Here is a 14282-nt window from a genome sequence, read left to right as displayed (position 1 = left end):
TTGTTGAATAGCCACTGATGGACCTACTATCTTAGAATGCTTTTAATCCTTTCTGTGCTACCAGAGCTTATATCGTACTATACCAAAGAGTTCCGCCAAGTCAATACAAATTGCGTAGAAGTGATCAAACCCTGCATTATATGCTGAACCTCAGCTGTGGGATACCCTATTGCTTACACTCATTTAGACTATGTCAGGATCTTTCCTTACCCATTTTTACACTTAAAAAATGCACAAGTGCATTTTTAGCCTATGTTTCTCTGCTTATCTTGGAGTTTCTCTTTAACAAAGACCTTGTTGGGGGTTGGGGGTACTCGACTCCCACTAGAGACACAGCCGAGGCATTGGGGAGGCAGCCGGTTGCCTCACTAGGTGGCAGTGTTCCGGCCATGGCAAGAACACCAGTGACTACTCAGGCAGGGGCCAACAACACAGACATGGTCCAGGGATCAGGAGGTCAATTATTGGGTTAAAATAGTGAACTATGAAGCAGGAGTCACCAACCAATCAGTTCTCCAGCTCTTGTGGGAAGGCTCACCCTCTTGTGAGAGCTGGGGACTGTGGGTAGACCTGCCTCCTCTTTACCCTGGGCTTTAAAAGTCAGGGAGGAGGCAATGAAGACAGACCAGTCTGGGTTTCAGGTAGCAGAGGAGCCAGGTGGGGGAAAGGAGGAGGATTGGGATGAATCCCATCCCCTTTCTAACAGCTGATGATGCTTTTCATACAATCTCAAAGATGCACTTCACAAATGAATGATGGTTCAGAGACAGAGCTTTAGCAGACAATCCAGACACTGCTAGTGGAAGTGCACCACCTTCATCCTTACAGAGTGATAACAAGCCATTTTCTGCTATATCAAAGTGGCAGCAGGACTACAGACATAGCCAGCAAATTTCAAGGGGATGCTTGTGTTGTATACAATCCAGAGAAACAGGGAATCCTAGTCATATCCCTATAATAGACAGGAAATACTTGTTTTCAAATGAGCTGAAATAGTTTTGGTGGCATACAAGTGTGCCTGTACCTGAAAGCCAGGTTATGTGCAATGGGAGAGGTGGTCACTTACCCTCCAAGCTGTCTTCATGACGTATGTTGAAGTTTTCATATGAGTCCCAGCGGATGAGTGGATCTGAGGTGTTGTAGTCTACAGAAACACTGGGGCCATTCTCAAGATGTTCCATGCCTTTGAAGCAAAGACAGAAGGCTTTTCAGTAACAAACCTGCCTCCATTGAAGGAAGAAATACGTAACAAGAAAAGAAATGGATGGGGGGGGGAAAACGTAAAAGGAAACAAAGAAGAAATAAAAGAGCAGTAGGACCATTGGGATACAGATGATGAGATTCAGGATGAAGAATCCAGAAATTTGTCAGATAATAACAACTCATGCTAGAACAAACCCAAGCCTGAGTCAGGTCACAGCCAGGGAATCTACCCAAGGAAGCAGGAACTAGGGAGGCAGGAGCAACACAAGACTAGCAGTCCAGGTAGGATTGAAATCTCCACAAAACAGTGCCTCCCAATTCCAGCCTGGAAAGACAGTCCAGAAGGATACCATGTTTGATGGTATCTGTGAAGAAATGCATTTTTCCTGAGAGGCTGGTAATAAGCCAAATCTCCACTGTGAGTTTTAAAAGTTCTCTCTCTCTCTCTCCTCTGTCCCTCCCCCCCCCCTTCATACAAATGCTAATGGAGCTAGCAGGAGAGATAATGGGTGGGTAAAGTCCCCCCCCCTTCTCCAAGCAAGGAACACAGATTAGGAAGAATGAAATACTAGAGGGATTCCAAGAAGGAAATGTCCTGGAGATCTCCAGGAAAAGCCTCTTTGACCTGGCGTGACCTTGTCAGTGGGTGGAGAAACAGATATGATAAAAACTCCTTGCAGCAGGAAGGAGGTCTCTTTTTCCTTGTGTGCTGAGTCTATGAGGGCACACAGAACTCTCCACTGGGAAGGCAGTCATTGACCATGTGTTAGCCTAAAGAATTGGAACAAGCTTCAAGGTGAGGACAGCTCTGTAGATTACAAATCTCTACAACTCCTAAGCTAAAAAGCCTGTTATAATATCTTAACAACTGATAGGGCATGTACAGAGAAAGGGACAGAGGATTTGCATTTTATCAATTTCTTTTGGGTCCCTTGCTCAATCTGGTGCTTTGCTAAAAGTATGCTTGTGCACATTTTCTTTTTAATAGATACTTTATAACCTTTGATGCTGGCAGTGGTTCTCTGTACCGCATAGACCTACACCATCTCAGACACGCTATTTTAAAAAGGGGTGCCAGGGGGAAGGCAGAAAATTGGCAAGCAGCTATTCTTCCAAGGGCGCACAAGGCAGTAAACTGTCCCAGTGGTGACCAGGTGCTAGGCAGTGAGAGACACAGAGGCAAGGCTTCAGAACTTGGAATGGAAGCTGGGAGTCCTGACCTTCCCAGTGGACAGTTCCTTACAAAGGTCAGGTGGTGGCAGCAGGCTACCTGAGAGTGAAAGGAAAGCTGGGCAAACCTTGGAAGGCAAGATGGAACAGGGCCTACAGGCCAGAGTGAACCCATTCTAGCACAGTATGAAAAGCTGCTGAGAGGGAGGGAGCGGGCTGTGGCGCAGCAGCAATGGTCAGCTCCGGGACGAGCTCCCATGAAGCAGCCATATCGCTGAGTCTACAGCGGAGTTCCGGGAGATCCTGGGCTCCATTGGGTCTCCTTGAAGGGGAGCCCAAGCAGGGCTTGATCCTGGCCCTATACTTGCGGCAGCAAGTGGGCAAGGGTCCAGGATTGCCCTAACAGCAAGACTCGATCGAGCACACTCATGGCAGCCATGAGTGTGAAGATTTGTACAACCTGACGGAGGGGAAGAAAAGAGAACCTCATCCATAATATTGATGATGAACACCACAATGAGTACAGTCAAGCAACAATATTAAGGACTCTATCAATTTTTCAAGCAAGCCCCTTTAAATTTTAAAAAGACAAGGAAAGGAGGGGTGAAAAGCTCCCCCCCCCCGTCCTTCCCTCTTCAGCCGGCTAGGAAAGGAACTTAGTGGAAAAACTGTCTTTAACCTTTTCCCAGGGCAAAGAAGAAAAGAAGAGGCTGTTGTCTGAGTTTATAAAAATACTTTTGGAATATAAATTTTTAAGTACATTTATTTGTTTGATTTTAAACAGCACTGAAGCAGGAATACATCTGTATTTTTTGGACGATAACCAAACTATCTGGAACTATACGAAGACTCTTTAAAAGACTACAAATAATCAATCCAAATACGGAATAAATAATTACATCTCATTGAAAGGATTATAAATTGCCCCCCTCTTAAAAGAAAGGAAAAAAGGAAAAATTGAACTGTATTTTGAACCTGTTTTCCTCTTTTCACTTCCTTACAACATAATTTCCTTTATTTGTTGAAACTATTTTTTTATTTATTTATTTGTTAAATTTATATCCCGCCCTCCCCCGTAGGGCTCAGGGCGGCTTACATGGCAAAAACTTGCTCATAAAAACATCAGATACTATAGTACAATTTAAAAACATAGTATACAATTTAAAAACCCAATCAGACAATAAAGTGCTCAGACTACACAGTGTCCATACTAAGATATCAGAGAGGACAAACCACATACCAAACATCCCTTGGTAGGCATAGCGTAAAAGATGTTAAACAGATGTTCCACAGATGTTCCTCCTAGCCTCCTAGGGCCCTCACCCCCCCCATTGATGATATATAGCGGGGGGGGGGGGCGGCGGCCCCTAATCGAAAGCCTGGTGGAAGAGCTCCGTCTTACAGGCCCTGCGGAATTGCACCAGATCCCGCAGGGCCCGGATCTCCTCCGGGAGCTCATTCCACCAGGCAGGGGCCGCCACTGAGAAAGCCCTAGCCCTCGTGACGACCAGCTTAGCCTCCTTGGGGCCTGGTATAGTTAGAAGATTTTGGGCCCCCGACCGTAGCGCTCTTGGGGGAACATACGGGGAAAGGCGGTCCCTCAGGTAGGCTGGACCCAGACCATATAGGGCTTTATAGGTAAGAACCAGCACTTTGAAGCGAATCCGGTACGCTATTGGCAACCAGTGCAGCGCTTTCAGCACAGGCTGAATATGGTCCCTTCTAGAGAGACCCATTAACAGCCTGGCCGCAGCATTCTGCACCAGTTGCAGCCTCCGGATTTGCGACAAAGGCAGCCCCATGTAGAGAGCGTTGCAGTGGTCTAGCCTCGAGGTGACCGTCGCATGGATCACTGTGGCCAGATCATCACGGTCCAGGTAGGGGGCCAACTGGCGAGCCCACCGGAGATGGAAAAAAGCGGACTTGACAGTGGCAGCCACCTGGGCCTCCATCGTTAAGGCGGAGTCCAGGTGAACTCCCAAACTCCGAACCCCAGACGCAGGCACCAAAGGCACCCCATCGAAGGTCGGAACCCCACTCCTGTCCTGGTCCGACTCAAGCCCAGGACCTCCGTCTTTGCCGGGTTTAGTTTCAATCGACTCAGTCGGAGCCAACCAGCCACAGCTTCAAGTGCCCGACACAAGTCATCGGGACCCGAGTCCGACCGGCCACCCAGCATCAGATAGAGCTGGGTGTCATCCGCATATTGGTGACACCCAAGCCCATAACTCCGGATAATCTGGGCAAGGGGGCGCATATAGATGTTAAATAGCATCGGGGACAGCACAGCTCCCTGTGGCACCCCACACTCGATGGGGTGCCTATGGGAGCGCCGGTCCCCGAGAGCCACCCTTTGTCCCCGACCTTGGAGGAAAGAGGCAAACCATTGAAGGGCAAGCCCCTGGATCCCCACGTCGGCAAGGCGATGGGTCAGCAACTGGTGGTCGACAGTGTCAAACGCTGCCGACAGATCTAACAACACCAGTGCTGCCACACCACCCCGATCCAGATGTCTCCGGAGATCGTCAGTCAGGGCGACCAGAGCCGTCTCAGTCCCGTGACCTGGGCGGAAGCCGGACTGGAAGGGATCCAAGACTGAAGCATCCTCCAGAAAGCCCTGTAACTGTAACACCACCGCCCTCTCTATCAATTTGCCCAAATAGGGCAAATTAGACACCGGCCGATAGTTGGCCAATTCGGCCGGGTCAAGGGATGGTCTTTTTAAGAGAGGGCGGACCATCGCGTCCTTGAGCGCCATCGGGAAACGCCCTTCCGAGAGAGACGTGTTAACAATATCTCGAACAGCGCCTCGCAGCCCCCCAGGACTCGCTTTAATGAGCCAAGAGGGGCACGGATCAAGGTCGCATGTGGTTGGGCGCACAGAGACGAGCAATCTGTCCACTTCGTCCAGACTGAGTAGATTGAAACATTCTAAACCCGGCCCCAAAGACGTGCAAGGGGCCTCAAGTTCACTCACTGTCTCAATTGTGGCGGGGAGGTCGTGGCGGAGCCCCCGGACTTTATCTGCGAAAAAGCTCGCAAAAGCCTCCCAGTGTGTACACTGTGTTCAGACTGTATTGCATTGTAAGGTAAACAATTGATAATATCCATGACTTACTGTTGTGAACTTCTTGGTTGCTTTTTATTATGACTATAACAGCTATTGTTTTATAAATTTTAAGTGAGGTTTGTTTTTCAGGTCTTGAAAAAAATATTTTTGGTGATTCTCTGTTTTGAGATACTCTTGGTTGGCATAGATAGAGCTTAAAAGGTGTCAGAGGCTATATTTTTAGCCATGGGGGGTCAGCAGACATTAATGAAACTTATAATCTATGATACAATTACTTACACTGTTATATGGATAATTAAAGAAATTGTAGATTCAATGCAGAATAAAAGGGAGATATTGCCATTAGAAACTACAATCAAGATGAAGTAATTCCAAGAACAAATTGGAGATATGGAGCAAGATTACAACCAAATGGTCTTGACTCACAGAATGAATTATGCACCTAAAAAAGAGAGATAAAGTACCCATAAAAGTATATAGGAGAAGTACCAAAAAAGCGATAAATGATAAAATGTCCAATGCTGTGAAAGCTGTAAAAGATGTAACATTTCAGAAGGAAGAAGCAAAAGAATTCATAGAAGCTTCAACTACTTCAAGTATGGAATACAGATGGTTACCTTCAAAAGAAAGCTTTTTTACATACAAGGGAAGAAGACACAGAACTAAGACTTTACTGAAGAGAAAAAACCAGAAAAGGAAGAAGAGGATGAAATTATATAAATGACATTGGTTAGGGAAATTTTTGATTCCCCAATTGCCCAATAGATCACAACTGCTAAAAAAATGTTGAGTCTGTGTAACTGAGTAGAATCTTCAATCAATTCTTTATTCGGCCAAAAACCAGTACAAGTCAAGAATAAAAGCTTTACAATAATGTCATTAGAAAGTAAAATTGGTCCGATCTATTGGCAACAATTAGTTAAAATCTGTACATAAAATATCTCTACGAATTCTACAGGCTACTGAAAAAAAATTGGCACAACTAATGGTAACCTGTTGATTAGTACCCATTAAAATTTCTTTAAAATATAAACATCGGAACATCTAGGAAAACTGTTGAGACAAAAAAGCTTAAATCAGAAGAAATTATGAAAGATGTATTTAAACATTTAAATATTCCTGACTGAAGATTATACCAAAAAACTCAGATAATAGTTAAATACTCGACATTATGAAATGTATACTCATAGATATGCAAAGAGTATAGCTTGTTATAAGGTTAAAATAGGATAGATAACTAGATATGTATGAGGTACCTAAATAGATAAATAATGATGTTAACATCCCATTATGTAATTTTGTGTAAGTTTGTGTCTGTTTTGTTTGTTTGGGTTTTTTTTGTGTGTTCTTATAAAATAAAAATTATATGGAAAATCGAAAAGCTGCTGAGAGGCCCAGCAGAATTAACACAGTCAAACTCCCTCTCTCTCCCAGTGCCAGTCATCCACCAGGGTGACCAAGACTGTTTCAGTCTCACATCCAGGCCTGAAACCAGATTGGAAAGAATCCAAACAACCTGCTTCATCCAGGAAAGCTTGAAGTTGTGTAGCCACCACTCATTCAATCAACTTGCTTAAGAATGGAACATTTGAGACTGGTTGATTGTTACTGAGTTCTCCTGGGGTTCTTTAGAAGTCAATGCATCATAGCCTGTTTCAAGGCTGAGGTGACCACACCTTTTGTCGAGGGGGCATTAACTACTAGGGGTGTGTACAAAAAAAGTGGTATTTGGGTTCAGGTATATTGCACCCCAAAAATATCGGTTTTCCTAATATTCCTGAGTTTCAAGCACACTAAGTGAAAGGGAGGGATTAAATGCTCCAAAGCGGCCAATGCACTCACCCAGAAGTGTTTAGCTCACTCTGCTTCAATATAGTTATGGCTGCCTGAATAAACACTGACTTTTTCTGTTATTTATTCGGGCCAGCCATGTCAGTAGCTGAATCAGATTAGAGAATTTGATTCAGCTGAATAAATATCAAAAAAATGCCGATAAGGTATTTTTCGGGTATTTATTTGGCTTGGTATATACCAAGCAGACACCCCTATTAACGACTTCTCAGACCCAGTCAGCGAAACCCCCCCCCCCAGATTTAAATAACCAGGAAGGGCGAGGGTGACACAAACAGGCAGTACACTTGAGACTTCCAAGGATCTTGTTCACATCCTCAAATTGAATAAACTTAAAAGTATTCCAAACAGCTAGACAGGTTGGCACCTTGGGGCACCATCTGACCCCCTCACTGCTAACATAGATTCCAAGTCGGAATGTATGTGAGATTTTATCAGCAAAGTATTGAGCAAAACAGTTATATTTATACCTTGAATCTTCTCTGGACCATAGGAAAACACAAACTCCACTTTCCCATACTCAGGAAAACGCTCATCTGCAATGAACAAGAAAACAACATATTCAGTATAACTGCATGTCCATGCTTATTATGACATATAATATGGAGCCATACCTGGTTTATACAGGAAACCACATTGCATGGGAAGGAAAGATCCTTTCGGGACACTGACATAAAGTTATCAACTTCTCTATTCAGTTGTCTTGGAGGAGGGTTTCTGGGGCTAACTGCCATGGCTGTTACTGCCAGAAGAACTGGCACGTTTCGCTGGTTGTCTTAAGAGTGATTTACTCCAGAATGATGCAAGCGAAAGTACAGGTACGTGGTACATCCTAAAGTCTGGTTCACACGTGCAGGAGAAGGTGGTGATAATAAGGTGGCAGAGCCCTAGGGTGGTAGAACACACCAGACTGCAAGGGGTATCGCAACTTTGCTTGTTCCTTTGCATAAAATACTCTCTTAAAATTAAAAACTAGCACATGAAAGGGGAATATTCTACCTCCACCTTTGCTTGCTGTGTCAGGTTTCTGTTTACAAGGAATTTTTAACATAGGTGAAACATTTCAAAATGTGATCATCCACCTGCAGTATTCTACCACCTCATTCTCCTGAATGTGTGGATCAGGCATTAGTAATGAAAATTATTCCCTGTGCTGATCTGAGAAAGTGGACAGTCATACATATATACAGCTATGCCATGAAATAACAACTACTGGACAGATTGCAAATGTCGTTAAGATGCAGGTCTGCAAGAAGTTAAACAGGAAAACTGTGTTCCACGTTCAAAGTTCAACACCTCCACATGTTAAAAAAAAAATCTAACTTTTTTCTTGCCTTTTGGCCAAGACATTCTGCCTTTTTAAGGCTGACAGAAAGCTGGAGGGACACGGCATTGTTCTCTCCATGAGGTTTTAGTACTTCATCTGCCCCCCCCAATACTCTTCACACTAAATGACATATGAAGGCAGAGGAAAAGAATCTACATGGGAAGGCATGAGTTCCTGGAGCTATTTCAGAGCAGCAAGGTAATTATAGCCACAGAAAATTTAATTGCTTTGTGACATCATCCAGCACTGGATGAAGCTTCGGGTTGCTTGGGAGCAAGTGTCATGTTCCCCCCTTTCCTCCCCAACAACACTCCCCGTGCCCTCCAAAGCAGAGATGTCCCTCTAAGCCCACTGATATCACAATCTCCTTACAAGGGTGTAACTCTGCTTAGCATGGCGCTGTATATCTGTTTCTTTACATTCTGTAGTGTCACAGTGAAGCGTACCACACAACAGCCATGGCACCATGAAAACACTCTCCTAAAAGTGATATACAGTTGCACCATCTTACCGACCCCTGCAAACCAAGTTTATTACCCTTCACTTGGGTTCTGACCATTCTGACCTTTAAAAGCATCGTCCAAGTCCTCCTTGTTGAAGACAATGGCGAGGTCGTGAATAGCACAAGTGTGAAACTGAACGCGAAAGATCACATCCCGGGTTGGGCTACGGAACTTTTTGTGGTAACATTTCAGCTGTCAGGGGTGAGAACAGGGGGAAAAAAGAGCCATCAGCTTGGAGATAAGCCAGTAAGAAAATGAACTATTCCCTCCCCCCCAAAAAAAAGTTGTTACAAGCATCTGAAGCAAGCAGATGACAGGCTGCAGCTTGTAATTGTGGCAAAATCACCAGTGGAAGCTGCATCCACATGGATAGAAAACAGAAACATGAGACTCTTTACCAAGATATCTCCTTTCAGGAGCAGTCCGGGCTCTATGGTGATGCAGATGCTGGTCTGACTGTCTCCTTGCACGTTGCTGCACAGAAGAAGAAGGAAACTAAGCAAGTAAGGAGGCAACCACTTAGCTGGGATGTTACTTCCTTAGGATAAGCCTAGATAGCAGCTTCCCTCTGTGACGGCAGGATTAAAGTTGGTGGAAACTTCACCTCGCAAAAGATGCACCACCTAGCATAGGAGTCAGGTGCTACCTCTGTTGGCATTGTGCTACGGTAGCTTTGCTACTCATACCAATCCATTTGGACTAGCAGAAATCACCACAAGGTGACCAGGCAGTGCCCAGGAAAGCATGCCAAGACAACCAGGAGCAAACAATGCAGTGTGAAAACAAGCCACTAAAATGACTGGCTGGGATGTTTGCATGAACTTATCTTCACACACTTTGCCCTTAAATGTACGACAAGTAGCTTGTGCAGACCACACTTCCTCTGTAGGGCCACTCAGCACATGTGGCAAAACATAGGGCCAGACTGGATATGATGCTAGACTTCATTCTCAGAATTCCAGGCAGATAAAACTGTAAGAAGCATCCTCAGGAATGGGATGGCAATCAGGATCAGGACCCCCTGCACCTTTTCCCTGGTCAGAAACCCCCCAACCACAACTACTTTAAGCCCCAGGAGGAGAAACAAATAGTCATCTATGAAAGAGACATAAATGCTTCTCCCTTTATTGGAGGACCTTGCGCGTTATCTCTGATGTTCCTCTGACCATTTACTATGGCTGTGAGCTTCAAGGGGTCTTCGGGATGAGGCTGCTTATAAGAACATAAGAACATAAGAGAAGCCAATGGTGGATCAGGCCAATGGCCCATCTAGTCCAACACTCTGTCACACAGTGGCCAAAAAGACCAGGTGCCATCAGGAGGTCCATCAGTGGGGCCAGAACACCAGAAGCCCTCCCACTGTTGCTGCCCCCCCCTCCAAGCACCAACGATACAGTGCATCACTTGCCGCAGACTGAGAGTTCCTATCTATAACTTGTGGCAAATAGCCACTGATAGACCTCTGCTCCATATGTTTATCCAGTTCCCTCTTGAAGCTGTCCATGCTTGTAGCCGCCGCCACCTCCTGTGGCAGTGAATTACATGTATTAATCACTCTTTGGGTGAAGAAGTACTTCCTTTTATCTGTTCTAACCCGACCACTCAGCAATTTCATGGCGTGCCCACGCGTTCTTGTATTGTGAGAAAGGGAGAAAAGTACCTCTTTCTCTACCTGCTCTATCCCATGCATAATCTTATAAACCTCAATTATGTCACCCCTCAGTCATCATTTCTCCAAGCTAAAGAGCCCCAAGCGCTTTAACCTTTCTTCATAGGGAAAGTGTTCCAACCCTTTTTATCATTCTAGTTGCCCTTTTCTGCTCCCCTCTTTTTAGGTTTTCATGAACCTCCCAAGGTAAGGAGCGTGGCTGTGTCATCCTAAAGATGTTCCAAGAGCAGAGCCCATACTGGTAAGCAGCAAGAGCACTCCGGGGTCCCACGTCTACCCATGACCCAGAGAGGTGTTTGCTCAAGTTTGTCCTGATGACTTCAGGGACAGATGGGAATCTGAGTTCAGGAAATCAGAAGACTGTTGTTGAGGCAATATTTACTATATTCCAGATGTGTAGACAGGCTGCATAGCCTGGTATATCTTGAGGAAAGGCCGGCATCCTAAAAAATATAAATCAGAGACAAAGATAAAGGGGCCTTCGTTAGGGAGATTGGTTATAGGGAAGGAGGTGCAAACAGTAAGAGGCCAAAACAAACAGTCGAGTCTGGAGAAGAGGTTTTTGGTGACAATTCTTGCCCTCCAGTCAACAAGGCCAGCACTATGACAGCAATAGATGGGGGGGGGAGGAGTTAGGGAACAGGGCTGTGCAGCATCTTACTTTACCATGAGTCATACGGGGTTCAGATATCCCCTAGAAGGTACCTTTCCCACCTCTCCGTTTCAGAGACATACACAAAATGCCCCCGAGAAACAGAAAACTGTTTTGCTTGGGCAACATTCAATTGATAGGTCCACTGCACGGAGGCATGCAACCAAAGTCAGAATGAGGACTGTGGTTCTCATTATCTTCTCAGTGCTCTCAGAAAACCTCACACAAAAAGCCGTGTGGCCTTTTCATAAATCACTGACTGCAGACAGCCTTGGTGCATTTACCCACTTGAAAAAGATCCATTAACTTAAAGTACTTTAGGGAGGTATTCACCCCACAGCATTAAAGCACCATTACTGAGTGACTGAAAAAAATTGCGGTGACCAAACTGCTGTAATATAGTGATGCATGTAATTGCTGTAGCAGAACTTTAGTTTTTCTCTGTCTTGGAAGGGCTAGAAATAGTGCTCCTTGCAGAATATCTGCTTCCTCTGAAAAATCTCTTCTAGCAGTGGTCACACAGGACACAGTAATACTAACCGTTCTGTCCAGCCAGGTATAACATGGCCATCATGTGGCCTGCTTCACTACAGCTGCTTATGCAACCTCAATCTTACTGGATGTCTGCTGTAACTCCCATGTCATATCATAGCCATAGGTCCCTTGTTCTCCACAGCGTACTTATTTAACCAGTGAACCCCTATGCAGTCACTCCAGTATGAGCTCCTTTAATTCAACGGACTCAGACAGGACTTCACTGCAAACCCCATAACATAGAATCATAGAACCACAGAACAACCCCCAGCTCAATGTAGGATCAGCCTCGAGCATCCCTGACAAGTGTTTGCCCAGCTGCTGCTTAAAGACCGCCAGGAAGCTCACCACCTCCCGGAGGCAGCTGATTCCACTGTTGCACAACTCTGACTGTAAACAAGTTTTTCCTAATATCCAGCCAGTACCTTCCTGCCCTTAATTTAAACCCATTATTGTGAGTCCTATCCTATCAACATGTTGTTGCTCGTGATATTTTACAAGGAAGATCACTTTTTAAAAGAAAAAAGTGGGACAAGTTAGGCCACTTCTATAGTTGCTTTTTCTTCTTGTCTCAGAGATTACTTGAACAATATAATTGTTTAGAATGCGGATCTTCAATAAATGAAAGTTCATTTAAATATATAATGCAATAATAATAAGCAGGACACCTGCTTTACTGAGTATGAACAGTTTACGTAGCCCAGCATCCTTCTCCTGGTAGCGATTGGGTCCACACATCAGTATATCTATTTATATAACAGCATTTTTTGCATTGTTTAATACTTACACCTTGCTTCAGATTTCTGCAATCCTAGTCTTTAACATTGTTTATTAGATGTCTTGTCCTACTGATCGCACTGACTTACATTAGGTAATCTGCCAAGCCTCAGTAAGGCAGACTACAAATAACATAAATTTTAAAAATAAAAATAAATATCCATATCCATATTTATAACCAAGCACTGGCTACCTCAGCACTGAGGGCTGGTTTACATATACCAGAGAATGAAATGGCACAATTCTGAGATAGCAGAATGGAATGTACCACCCTGGACACCAAGTGGTGGATCCTAGCTTTTAATTCTCCACATAAAGACTCTGTGCAACTGGACAACTGAAACAGCAAACAGAAAACTTTGACTCCCCCTCTTTTTCTCGCTCTTTTTAGAACACAGAGAAGCATTCCAAGGCACTGTCACTGCATTGGAAGTGTTGTGTTCCATTCTACCATCTTACACCCAAAATCATACCTCACGTCCCAGCAGAGAAGCCGGAAAATAATGGTGATTGTGAAAACAATACTGTGCAGCAATTGTGCTGCTCCTTACAGTTCAATCTGCATTTGCAGAAATAGCTGTGGTGTCCCACAAAGCAATCTGAGCAGAAGTTTCAATCCGTGAACTGACTTCAGCTTAATTTCTGTTTAAGGTGACAGCCATATGAGCAGCCCTAGATAGATAGAACTGACTTCAGCCTTGAAGTTGGAACACACCTTGATTTGCCCAAAGTACTAAAAGTACTACTAGTTGCCCCTCAGCAAGGGAGTAATGAAAAACCACAGAGCTCTCAAACATGTGTCTCTTTGACAAGTTCCAGTGGCAACTACAGCTCTGACTGAAACATGGCCCTATAGTGAAGTTCTCCCATTCCTGAACAACAAACTGACAGGGTGCCGTTCAGTTTATGGGAAGTTATCTTTGTTCTGCAGTAGGTCAAGACACTTGGCAGTTACCTCCTTTAGACTCAAAGTTGGGAATTCCATGCATGATGACGTGGTGCAGGAAAAGTGGCTTGTTGTTCATTTTGATAGTGCCAGATAGCAGACCGCTGAAGTAATGGACGTATCTGGTAGAGAAACCAAATCAGGCAGAAGACTGATGTTTAGTAAAAAGAAGAAAGGCAAGCCTTTCAAACAGCCTTATCTACTTTTTCCCATCCACCAACATGAGGCATATAATTTAGATAATTTTCTCCTTATAATTTCAGCTAAGACATCTGATACAGACTTGTTTTCCAAAAATACCATAATCCCCTTCCCTTAAGATATTCCAGAAGTTGGCACAGAGGAGAATTGCTATTGCATGGAAACAGTACACGTGTTCCCTGGCATTAGGTGGAAATTAGCAGGACTTTTTGTGATGCCAGCAGACATTATGTTCTTATGTTCATTATATTAACTATCCCCCTCACCACAAACCTATTTGCATGGCAAACTACCAACCCACCTTGCTGTAAAGAAAGGCAAAGTCTACCATGCGTAACAAGCTTGGGAGAAAGGCCCAAGAATTAATATGAGATAGCAA

The 14282-nt window shown here is 44.4% G+C and overlaps 1 protein-coding gene across 1 annotated transcript in view; it reads right to left on the bottom strand.

Annotated features, from left to right (window-relative positions):
• TNS1 (tensin 1) overlaps window positions 1–14282 on the bottom strand; it is a 432414-nt gene that overhangs the window by 158860 nt on the left and 259272 nt on the right. Inside the window, exons 12-17 of the mRNA XM_015410026.1 lie at window positions 13712–13824; window positions 11176–11236; window positions 9523–9598; window positions 9187–9316; window positions 7765–7830; window positions 1067–1183 (exon numbers count right to left, since the gene is read on the bottom strand). Of these exons, the coding sequence (XP_015265512.1) occupies window positions 1067–1183; window positions 7765–7830; window positions 9187–9316; window positions 9523–9598; window positions 11176–11236; window positions 13712–13824 (563 nt within the window). The remainder of the gene's footprint in view (window positions 1–1066; window positions 1184–7764; window positions 7831–9186; window positions 9317–9522; window positions 9599–11175; window positions 11237–13711; window positions 13825–14282) is intronic.

This window comes from Gekko japonicus, unplaced genomic scaffold (genome assembly GCF_001447785.1).
Source record: "Gekko japonicus isolate JY-2015 unplaced genomic scaffold, Gekko_japonicus_V1.1 scaffold219, whole genome shotgun sequence".
Classification (NCBI taxonomy): domain Eukaryota; kingdom Metazoa; phylum Chordata; class Lepidosauria; order Squamata; family Gekkonidae; genus Gekko; species Gekko japonicus.
Note: the sequence above shows the minus strand (reverse complement) of the source record. Positions and strands in the feature narration are given on the sequence as shown.